The following is a 12,772-nucleotide window of genomic DNA, read 5'->3' on the forward strand; positions in this document are numbered from 1 at the left end:
AGAGAGGGGGGGGGGGGGGGGGAGTGGGCACGTGGAGCGAAAGAAAGAGGACCGTTACGACAACACGTCTAGCGCCAAAACAGGCGCGTGTCTTGTATCCCAAAGAAGCGGGGGAGGGGGTCTGATTAGTTTGTCTTAAAATACAATAATAAATTAATTTTGATGGAATTTAAGAGTTCAACCATATTATTTTTGTCTCAAACAAAGATTAAATTGGACATGACAAAATCATAAACCAATATAAATTCGTAAATTGCATCAAAATATATTCATGATTTTTCTTAAAAGAAATTCTGAAATCTCTTATATCTTAACTATAGACTCAAGGATCCGTACAAGAATAATTAAGAATCTAACCTAACCCTAAAAAAAAAATCTAATTAGAGCATGTTGATGATTAATGGTATGAGTGGTAAAAAATGGATTTTGAGTCGGACAACAACACATGTTTACTAAATATATATAGGTCCGAACTTGGATTGATCACTCAGATTGAACAAGATTTTGTCACCCCTAATTAATAGCTTTAACCCACATTTTTTTTTTATCATATCCTCTTTGCTCCCAAGGACTCAGCCCTGAACGTCTTCCCAAACCCAGCCCAAGCACGAACTTGGACTTATTTTTCATTCCAAACCCGTTCTTTTCTTGGCAGGCCCAACCCATGATAAGCTCTATTTCATGCATCATTTGATTGGAAAAGGACCAAACCTTCATTTATTTGTTTATTTTGCATTCACAATATAAGATATATATATATTTCAGAACTACAAACATAAAAAATAATATTAAAATTATGTTCTTAATTAATTATATATATAATAATCCATCCATAAGAGAATAATATATATCTATATAAAATCCAACTTGCCATGCCATATATAAAATGTCATGGCCACACCAAACGAAAGGATAAAGAGACAAAGATTAACCAAATCCATATTGTTCCAGAAAACCTGGACAAAATAATAACATATTAATGAAGGAGAAAATGTTTTTGACTAATTATTTTATTTAGATCTCCAAAATGCACTGTTTTATTTTCTGGCCAGCCCCATTCTGCTTGCTACTCTTCTACTCCTGTATATATGAAATAAAATTAATGTCAAAAACAAAAAGAGAAAAAAAAAACTGTCAAGTTATAATATCCACCAATTTAATTAAAAAGAAAATTTACCAGTTTCACGTCTGACTATAAACATCCTCAAATGAGGGTCAACTGGTAAGCCCATTGCTTCAAACATTGGATCATAAACAGAGTTTTTAATAGCCCTACAATTAACAATAACAATTTATTATTGATTAATAACTTCTTCTTTTTATATAACGAGGAACTAAAAAATTATCTTTAAAACAAAAAATTAAGATAAAACAAATACACATATTAAGCAACAAATATATATATATATAGTACCTTGAGCTTGCTGATGGGTTTGGAGTACTATCAGGATGAAGAAGAGGAGTAGTGAGGTTGTTTTGGACTTCGGGTCCAGGGGCTTGAGAAACCCAATCCACAAGCTGAAGATCAATAATGCAACATCAATATTGTAGTTAGTTTTAGTTATATATATTGCCAATATTGACATTCAAACAGACAAACACATATATATAAATATATATATATATATATATATATATATATATTATTGAACAACAAATTCAAAACAAATAATCCAAAAAAAATGTGTAATTGGGTTTGAATTATAGATAGGTGGGAACAAATAAAATTAGGGAAATATATATATACCCTAGTGCCTTGGACTGGGAAGCCCTCCATGTAGTTATAAGTAGGATTAATATAAGATGATCCCATATTGAAACCTTCCATGCCCTACCAATATATAGTAGCTAGCATAAATATATATATATATATATATATATATATATATATATACTTATAATTATGACTAATAATAAATAAATAACAATTTGAAGCAAAAAATTAAAATAGATAACAAATTAATCTCACTTGGGTGAGTGGCATGTTTTGGTAGCTGCTTGGTCCCATAGCTTGATTCAATAATGCTTGATATTGAAAGTCTTGTGGCCTGGTATTTATATCAGTAAATATATATTACTTTTAATAAACATTTTATTACATGATTTAATATTTAGAAATTAAAATATGAACAATCTTGAGTACCCTAATGGAGTTGCAGAGTCATGCATGTTGAATTGCTTCCAATTATTCCACTCAGTCCCCAAATTTGGTAATCCATTGTTTCCAGTACCTACAGCTGTCTGCAAAATACAACATACATATATACACACATATGAGACGTTTAGGGTTTAAGATAAACGAAATTAATCAACTGATCGATTATATATATATATATATATACTTGGTGAAACTCCGATGGCAAGGTTGATGTCGAGGGGTTATGATTCCCAAGCAAGGATTCAAAATTATGCATAGACCTGGATTGTTGAAATTGAAGTTAATTAATCTTGAGATGAATTATGATATATAGAAACAGTGTATGTTTGTATAAATATATATGTACATACTGAGGAGCGAAGGGAAGATCATTAGTATTGCTGAACTGAGTACTGTTCATATTCAAGTCTTGAATATCAGCATTAACAGATTGAAATCTCTCATCCATTGGTGTTGCTGCCTCCACCTGCTCATGAGAATAAAATATGTAGTAATGCAATAATATTTAACATTAGTGGTAAGAAATTAAAAAAAAAAAAGGTTTTAATTAGTTTTATTAATTGTTAATGAAGGGAATTAGCATATATACAGTGTTGGTTGGAGCATTGAGTGATCCAAGTATATTGGAGAAGCCAACAGACGCTTGTCCCTGCTGTGAGGGATTAGGGTTTGGAGTTGCATCTGCATTATTCCCACCACCAGCAGCTTCCTGCCCAGCTTGGGATCTGCCGCATGAATCATGATCATAATACATTAATAAATTAAAATAATTGAATGATAATATTCTCATATATATTTATGCTGTTTTTTTAAAAAAAATAATTAAAGTAATAATTAATATAATATAATATATACCCTTGAAGCATGAATGGTGGAGGATCACTTCTATGACCTTCATCAGAGGTTGCTGGCTTAGCTTGAGAATCATCAGCACCTCCATCTGATGAATGATCATCACTTGATTGGCTTCCACCTGAATGCTGCTCCATTGGCTCCTAACAAATAAATTAAATTAAATAAAATAATAATTAATTATGTATCTCACACCATTATTTTTCTTCATAATTGCAACTACACACATAGGGGATTTTGACCATCAAACTAGATTTTATTCAACATATATTGCATAAAATATATAAATCCCATAAAATCTATCAAACTATTTCGAGTTCTACTTGAATTCAATAGTTTTCAATTCTTAATTAACTCACTCAACTATATGTAGCCAATATTAATGATTTTAACATCACATAAATGATAAACCATAGGGAGAAATGCAAAGATACATATATATGTGTGTGTGTATGTGTATACATATATAAACAAGCAAATTAAGCACATGCATAATCATGTATAGTTTAGTAATTATATATACTTAATATGAGATTGTACCTCTCTTTCACCCTCACTAAGCAACTTCTCCTTCTCAGCTTCAATTTCATTAATATCAGACATCTTGACTTATCCCTTGATGACAAAATGTTCATAAGTCAATCAAACTTATATGAAACATGAGAAAATCCAAATATAAATTTGTTGGCAAGAGTTTCACAAGCTATGTAAATGTAAACCACCATGCCTTATGTTTATATATCTATTTTTTCAGAGTTAAGTAGGGAGCTAGGGTTATATAGAGGGCAAGAGTTCGACCCTACTTGGATTGGAGGGGTAGAGTTTAGTAGAATATGATGAAGGGGAGAATTTCACCCTCTACTACCATCATTTGTCAATATTTGTTACCCTACAAATTGAAGGTTTGTGAGGTGAGAATTATACCAGTATCTCTTTCGGTTCTTCAGTCATCGAAAGCTGTATATTCTCATTCTGCCTGGATTTGGTATCATAACTCTATTCTTCTACTCCATATTTGCCCTTCGTTTTTTGAAAACTAAATCAGGGATGGGGGTAAATAAATAAATGACTCTTTTTTCATTATCCCCTCATTAACTCTATATTATCTATCCAAGTAAGGATGAGTAAAGGTGTTTCCCCTCCGCCGTCACTTAACTCCCTCTCCTTTAACTCCATTTAACTCTTCATTTTTCAATCCAGGCAGAACCTTAAACATTCCCACAAGTCGACAGATTACAAAGTAACATCATAAGTAAATATTTAATGAATTATAATGCCTCATCGACCAAGAGATTCCAATCGATCATATCATAATCAATTATCAAAATAAATTACTCTGTTTTCTAAACGATGAGACCCGCCGTCACTACCATTTGGGTGCGCACTAGATAAATCCGTTGGAAATTACACATATCTTATTGAAGTCTCATTACCTCACAGATCCTCACAGATCGATTTAGCTAATTGTTATAATTGACTTGATCAATCCTGTACATTAGAAATGGACAAAGAGAGAGATATATATTAGAGATATATACATATATAAAACAATTCAAAAGAAAAGAGGAGAATAATTAAAGCGAATTCTCTAAATGAAAAATCAAAGATCAAAATTGAATAACCTTTTTGTACTTCGAAATCTAGCTAAAATGATCACTACATGCTACAAAATCTGAAAAAAAATCTATCTCAAGATCTCTTTGCATAAATCATTTACATGATAATCAACTTCTAATGAATAACAAAGATAAGAATTAGATTGAATAAAAGGAAGATTATATCATGAAATCTCACGAACAAAGAGAGAAAAGAACCATGTAATAGATAATCTTTTTCAGAGAGAGGATTAACTCAACAAGACTTTGCCCTAGGCACATTATACTCTTTTATAGACATCACATGTAATTAATTACAGAAACACCCCTTAACTTAAGGGGATAATGCTCTCTATTTCTTCTTTGGGGTCATTTTGAAAAATACAACTTTGGGATCATTTTGAAAAATACATTTAATGTGCGTTGGTGAATGAATGGACCCTTTTAGAAACATACAACTTGCTTGGCAATTAGCAAATTAAGATAGTTTGTACTTTCCTTACACATATTTCATGAAAAGCATGAGCAAAAACGTTTTAATGAATTTGACAATATTTGGTATATTTTGAAATTTGGAAAGCTTTTTATGACATGATAATAATGTTCACTAGAATATGTATATATATATATACATACACACATGTGTGTGTGTGTGAAATTAAATAGCATATCGGATATGCATGTAAGAGATGGATAACCATAAAAATTTCCTCATTGTGGTTATTTAAAATGTTGTTGTAATGTCGTGAGGAAAAGTCTCAAATATTCTCAGAAAAATAGGTGTTGCATGGTTTTGATAAATTTTTACTAATATTTTAGGTAAATTTTTTTGAAATTTTACCATTTATAAAGTATTTGGCTTACTAAAATATGTATTGAAAATTGTGATCGTTTACCAAAAACTATGATCACCAGGCGTGTTAGAGGTTTATTTCCATTCATTATTCACTGGCAATCCTCTGGAGGGCGCACATATAGAATAATACTTGAGATCTCAAAATACTATTTCATTTTATCTCCAATTCATAAAAAGTGTTGGATGTTCACATATGTTTATATCAATGATTATGTTTATGTACGTACCCTTAGAAAAAAAAAGACAACAAATTAAATAAACAAAAGGTGGTCATTACCATCTCCTAAATTGATTTCTATTACAACAAAAAAAAATTAATACAACAGAAAAAAAAGAGTATAGAACTAAATACGTAATTAATTAGGAAATCAGTTCTTGGAGTTCATGCTTCGCTTGATAGTATCTGCATTTTCTTTGATGACCTCCTTTGAGTCATCCGCCTTGCCAATCACCGTGTCTTTGGCCTTTTGTGCATTCTCCTTGTCCGAACCCCATTCATCTTGCACTTTCTGCTTTCCCTTCCCACTCACATCCTACTCAATATACCCAATAAATATCATTAATTAATTACTTAGTTTCTGGGAATATAAGCATTTTATAATTGATATTTCACAAGCGTCACCAACTCAAAATTGTACTACCTGCAATCAAATAAACATTATTAATTTCCGTTTTGGGTTTCCAAGTTCAATGTAAATACATCGGGATATCGTTCGTTTTGAGTTTTCCAATTCAATGTAGATACATAACATCGGGATAATATTGTCCATTCGGGATATTGTCCGTTTTGAGTTTTCCAGTTCAATGTAGATACATCAGGATAATATTGTCCATTTTGGTTTTCTTAGTTCACCGTATATATATCGAGATAATATTGTCCATTTTGGGTTTCATAGTTCATTAATGTAGACACATTGGGCTGTTGAGATATGTTTGGGCTTTTCTACCACATTGTTTGGTGCCCTCCAAGCAATGTAGGATTACAAGTTTGATAGATGCATTTTCAAGCAATGTGGAATTACAAGTTTGACACTCCCTGCACTTGTGAATTGGGTGTCTACTCAAATCAATAATATTGTCAATTTTGCATCTATCAATTCACTATATATGCATCGGGTTCACACGGCTTCGTTTTTCCAGGGTCTTCATACTTGAGCCGAGAAAATGACATGTTGTCTGAGAGATTATTGGGTTTTTCCTTATAAACCATATATAGTGAGTGGTGCTCTCCAAATGATATGGGATTGCAAGTCTGACACTAACAACTAATTAATTAATGTAAGTATTCATTCAATATCAATATGCAAAATTAAGATAAATATGAGAAAATTAAATTAAGTTCCATGCACGCTTACTTGTTCAGCAGCAGCAGCCTTGTTCTTCATGTCTTCACCGGTGTTGATAGCCTCGTCAGCACCATGTTGAACGGCCTCCGATGCCTTTTCTCTTGCCGCTGCCCCATCTGGATCAGACATTGCCTAAGAAATTTATATATACACACACACACACACATCATTAGTGGTTAATTATACGCAAGTCAGTGATTAGGCATATATATATACATCAAATTTAATTGCAAGAGAGAGCTATATATATATATATGTTATGTATACATACTCGGAGAGATCTCGGGCTTGAAGCGAAGAAGAAATTGGGATTCCATGTACTTCTTCTAGCAATTGCTGCTCCAACATGGCCAAACTTGGAGAGGGTGGTGCGAATGTTCAAGCTTGCCATACTGACTCCCTCTCTTTTTCTTCTAGTAGAATATCGGTTTTTTTTTTTAATTAAGCAGGATATACATGCATGTATATATGTACGTATAGGCCATGAAGAGAAAGATTACAGTGCAGTGATGAGCGCATTTCCCGGAGATATTGGTTGTGTTTTAATGGTCAAGGAGACCCAGTATTGTAGGACGTTAAAGCTTGATTTTGGGATATTTTCTTCTCTTTACGAGGTGAAATTCAAGTACGAAAAAATGTCATATAAATACCCTCTTAACAAATGTTGAATATATAGCTCCAACTAAAATTCTATTTTTCATATAAGTGTTTCTTTTCCGCACAAGTGCCTCTTTTAAAAATTACATCATCTCATGCTTGTCCTTCTTCTTCAATAGGCAAATATCTAAGAAATACCTAGATAAGATAGCCATCCTCCATCTCCACCATCGCTCCTTCACCACCATCACACCCCCACCATCATCTTATTTGTTTTCTTATTCTTCTTCTTTATTTTATTATTCTTTGTCTTCATCTTCTTAGATCTGAGATGTAATATGAGATTTGAGAATGTACAGTTCAAATATGAGATCGTATAGTTATAGTGTTACTGTTTTGAAACTGTAGCATTATACAATCAAACATTTTGACTTATTTTCTTAATCACCTATGTTATGAAACTGTAACATTATACAATTAAAATATTAGCCTTATACGACGTAGGACTAGTGACATGATATTTACAAAACAAATCAACTACTAAGATTGAAAAATGTCACATTGTCAGAATCGCGCGAAATTTGACTAGGTGACTAGTTTCGACATGGTGATCAAGGCTAATAGCTTTGACTCTAGCCCCATCTTATTTTTGTCAAATTTTACCGTTTAGGGCCTCAAATGTGCTTTTTAATGTTAATGTTTGAAATAGTAACATGATTGCAAAAAGTAATATTAGACTAGTATTTACCTATATTATAATGTTAATATATTGACATTGTGTTTTTTAAGGTCATTTGGCTCCAGTAAGAAATATGACAAGGGTTTTGTTTATTACGTTGTTGTTTAAAATAGTAACATGAACATATCTAAATGATTTGACAGAACTTGATAGATTGTTTCAAATCCAACACTCATAAACTCAAGAAAATCATGTACCCAACATCTAAACTGCTAGGAAGAATAAAAACAATATATTTAAAGTTTTTTAAGTTTTAATTACGAAAAATAGATCAAGAGAGAGATGAGAAGAAAGAGAAGAAGGAGAAAGAGAAAAAGAGAATAAAGAGACGAAGGAGAGAGAAAAAGAAAAAGAAGAAGAGAGAGAAGAAGAAGAAAGAAAGATAGGTTTGTGGAAGAAAGAATGATAGGGTTAGAAAGATAAATAACCATTCTATGAACACTTTTATGTCCAACCTTTAGAGTACAGACTATGCTTGAGAGGAAAGATATTGTAGAAAGGAAAAGAAGGAGACAAAGCCCCTTCTTTGGGGTGAAGTAGCTTAACCTTTTCTGTTGGTACTGCTTTGATTAGCTGTTCGGTTCTGTTTTTAAAATGATGAGTAAATTCATTTAATTTGTTTTATATATTGGAATCAAATGAAATCATGTTTAAGTCAAGGGGTTGGCCGATTTAGTTCCTGATATTCCATGTAAACTTAAAAGCTCTCACAAACACTTTAGGACCACACCTCTTGGTAAAATATGAGCGACTTACCCCGTGTAGGAAACATATGAGAATGTTCGATGTACGAGTAAACTCATGGGTCTTAAATTTGAAACCAGTCGTAAATACTTTGGAGTCGCACCTCCTTGTATAATATGAGCGACTTACCCCGATCTTGTGTAAGAAACTTCTGAGGGTGCTTGAAGCACGAATTTAGGATTTACTACACCGAGAAAAGTCCAAAGAGCCCTATTTGGAGAGGTTCCCACAAAAAGAAATCATGTTTTTATAGTTAGGCTTAACCTAGTTTTCATTCACATGATGGAAAACACTAGTTGTATATTATGCCGGGAGAGGGGATCACTACCCATCCCAATCCCCTCAACTATTTCTGTAACAAGCTGTATTACAAAGAACAGTGAATGCTGTACCTTTTATTGCTACTACAAGTCTCAAGGTAATGGAGCAAAAACAATTAGCATGCAAGGGATTCAAAAACTATAACTGTAAATAAATCTAACTCGAATATAACAGTTTGCTACTACAATTCTCAAGGTAATGTAGCAAAAACAAGTAGCATGCAAGGGATTCAAAAACTATAACTGTAAATAAAATCTAACTCGAATATAACAGTGGAGGTAGTTGAAATATTTTAGGCAATAATAACTTCTACACTGCTGCGGATGAACCTGATCCAACGGCCTTCCAAAGCTTGAGCCACTCCATCATGGCTTCAGCAGCACGAGTAAACACAGGATCCACAGCTCCTAGCTGCTCCTTCACTGCTTTCGCCATCTCCACCATGCAATCCTCAGGTGTTGTAGCTGTTTGTGGCAGCCTTACCGACTGAAAGAAAGGAACCACCTCTTCCATCAGCTTCACTCCTTCCCATTCCTTTTTCAAGCTGTCTATGGCATTACCTCTATCTTTCCTCCATATGTAAGGAAGACCAGTTTTCACTCCGAGGCCAAGGTGATCGCACATAACCTTGACACACATCCCACTCCATACATCTTCCATTGTTTCCCACCTCAGCTTTCCTTCCCCAGCTAACTGTAAAGCTGGGCACAACGCAGGACCCACCAACTCACGGTTAAAGGCAATATTGATTCCACTGATGGGCATCATGGCCCTAGCTGGAACAGTCATTACTGCATCAACATATCTAGAATTCCTCTGGTTTGGCCTGAGGGCTTGTGTAGGTGCATCAAGGTCAGCTAGATTGAGCCAGAGTCCACATGACAGTGCACAGTCAACCCCACTTCTCAGGCTGAATGGGTACCCACGGACAAAATCAGCTCCCTTACGGAAAGGATCATAAAGCGTATTAAAAAAGAATGGAGTAGCTGGAGCTGTAAGATTCGAAATATGCTGCGCTACAGCATCTATCAGAAACTCCTTACTGTCCTTAGCAGGGACACAGTCATCATCAACAGAAATAATATATTTCCTCCTAGATACAAGATAACCAAAATACCTGCACGAATAACCAGAGAACAACACAGAATTTTTGGGACCTACAACTCGGTCTATGTCAGACTTAGTGTAGACTTGGTGGTTAAACCCTCCAGGAATCTGGAGTTCCTCCTTGAGATCAGGGTCTTTGACAATTATCAAATGGAAACTAGAGAATACTGGTTTCCATTCATTAATGAATGATGTTAAGTCCGCATTGACGGCTCCAATCACAATATCAATCTCACTGTCCTTGATGTTCACTAGAGACATCTCGGAAATATAGATATTCGAGATTCAGAAACTTTTTTATCCACCTGAATAATAGTGTAGCTGGGAGCTAAAAAAGGATGCGCTAACACAATTTCAGCAAAAACTAGAATTTCTCAGAACATCCTGTCAAGAGGAGAAAATATGAAGTTAGTACAGAACGTAACAGCAAAAGCAGTTAGCAAATTGAAAAATGTGCTCACTGGTGGGAAGAACAGGGATGAAGACGTGCTGAATATTCAAAGCCTGGATGAATGAAATGACTTCTTCTCTCCCAGATGCCATAAAGAGCTTTAGAATCTTTTCTGTCAGCTTTCCGGCACTGAGTGTTCTCTGTCCATCATTAAAAGTCTTGTGATTGTTTGTATAATGTATTCCTTTTGGTAAACAAAAGGTCAACGTCAAAGGTAAGACAGTATACACAAAAATGTTCAAAGGCCAATTATTAAGCCACATCCATTACATTCAACTGTGTAGAAAACTAAAAGAGCTATTAGGTTCTGGGGCGCTTGTTTACAATGGAGGTCTAATAATTAGAGCTGAGAGCTTCAAAACCAGCCAGCGGTATAGGAAATGGAGAAAAAGACTTCTCAGCGTTGACTAACAGATCCAGAAAAATGGAAGAATCAAGAACTTAAAGGGATAGTGAACATCAACCACTACAAATATATTCAACAACAAGCTAAATTCAACTCACATATGCCTTGCAATGTAAACAACAACATTCGTCTATAGTAAAGTTTCAAATAGAAAGTTAACACACTTTTACCCAACCTTTGATCATCAAGGGAATCTGCCTCCAATATTTTCCTGTTTTAACCCCTTGTACGAGATTTTTCATAAAGTTGTCAGTGAATTAGGCTACTTGATTTTGATTCCAAAATGAAGGGTGCTGTACCATTTCCTTTGTTAAACAAAAAACACAAACATGAAACAAATTTATTTTGTAGCCAATGAAACCACAATTCTATCTCATATTCTGGGAGGGAAATTGCATACAATTCTCCACCTAGAATGGTGGTTTCGTCTTTATATTTTCGTAGAAAGCAAATATATAATTGATCTGCTTTTTCCCTCCAAAAATACTATCATATCCATGTCTTCTATATGCAACAGTTGCTCCATAAATCACAAGCAACATACCCTTCCCACCCAGAAGTTTTCGCAACTCTGTTTCTGCTACTAGATCACGAGGTCCCAAATAGTTAGATATTATAAAAGTTATGTAAAAGCAGCCATCGCTAATTGACAGTGAGTAAATGATAGAACATCTGAATATTATATCCATAACACATTTGTTCATCTAAAATCGTTCAAAAGTTAGATAGAACACAACACCAAGCAACCTAGCAGAAGATTAGAAATCTCAAGCACAAGGCACACAAACTTAGCGACTCATCATCCTTCGACGATCCAACTATCAACAACACAGAGAACTGATCCTATACGCCAAAACAAAAGTATTAAGGAATCGATTAAAATCATCCAATAATTTTGGAGAGGATGTACCAGGAAGAGATCGAGAAGGATGTGATCAGGAAGAGGAGATAGATCCGAGACGTCAGAGAGGTGAAGAACAGCCGTGTCAATGGTTAGGGAGAGCAGTGATGGCGGAGTTCTGGATCTGGATAACATGTATATATACAGATTGTTAGAATTAATGGCACAACGTGTCTCTTCCCCAAACAAGAGAGAGAAAGATAAAGAGAAAAAGTCCAGGTTTTGTCCCTTCGATTGCGGATGCAGCAGCAGATCATTTGTTTTTCTTTTCCACCGTCCGTCATCGTTGACGAAGCTCTCGCACGCACCGCACGGGTGAGTGAATCTTGTCGTCTGTTTCACTCGGGTCGGATAAACCCGAAATGGACGCCCAGTTCGATCCTATACGGTGCTGCAACCTTGGAAAATGAAAGATACATTGTTTGATAATTATGTTATCTAACATATACTTGATCACCCAAATCAGTTTAAACATATTCAGTCATTATTTATTTTTTTGAATACAAGTATCAAGCCTATGAAAGCCTATGAAAGTACATGTGTCAACAAACCCCACGCAGGAGGCACAAATCAAGCTCACGCAGGGACAGACTAAGCCCACACACCTCCTCATAAATATTCGGAGGAGGTGAGATTTGAACCTATGACCTCAGTTAGGGACATACAAAGTCATTGCCACTCAACCAATGGCTCATTTGC

At 34.5% G+C, this 12,772-nt stretch overlaps 3 protein-coding genes across 3 annotated transcripts; all 3 read right to left on the reverse strand.

Annotated features, from left to right (window-relative positions):
* Positions 1-5,829: 5,829 nt before the first annotated feature.
* Positions 5,830-7,198, reverse strand: LOC119981973 (uncharacterized protein At4g13230-like). Its single transcript, XM_038825110.1, has 3 exons — positions 7,079-7,198; positions 6,817-6,939; positions 5,830-5,994 (listed from the first exon to the last, which is right to left on the reverse strand). The coding sequence occupies exons 1-3, from the start codon at positions 7,196-7,198 to the stop codon at positions 5,830-5,832; spliced, it is 408 nt and encodes a 135-aa protein (XP_038681038.1).
* Positions 7,199-9,336: 2,138 nt separating this feature from the next.
* Positions 9,337-10,637, reverse strand: LOC119982674 (probable UDP-arabinopyranose mutase 5). Its single transcript, XM_038826161.1, has one exon. The coding sequence runs from the start codon at positions 10,574-10,576 to the stop codon at positions 9,518-9,520; it is 1,059 nt and encodes a 352-aa protein (XP_038682089.1). The 5' UTR covers positions 10,577-10,637; the 3' UTR covers positions 9,337-9,517.
* LOC119982675 lies at positions 10,558-12,379 on the reverse strand. Its single transcript, XM_038826162.1, has 3 exons — positions 12,083-12,379; positions 10,777-10,906; positions 10,558-10,699 (listed from the first exon to the last, which is right to left on the reverse strand). Exons 1-3 carry the CDS (start codon positions 12,206-12,208, stop codon positions 10,680-10,682), a joined length of 276 nt encoding a protein of 91 aa, XP_038682090.1. The 5' UTR covers positions 12,209-12,379; the 3' UTR covers positions 10,558-10,679.
* Between the last annotated feature and the right edge of the window lie 393 nt (positions 12,380-12,772).

Source organism: Tripterygium wilfordii, chromosome 17 (assembly GCF_013401445.1).
Source record: "Tripterygium wilfordii isolate XIE 37 chromosome 17, ASM1340144v1, whole genome shotgun sequence".
In the NCBI taxonomy this organism is placed as follows: Eukaryota; Viridiplantae; Streptophyta; class Magnoliopsida; order Celastrales; family Celastraceae; genus Tripterygium; species Tripterygium wilfordii.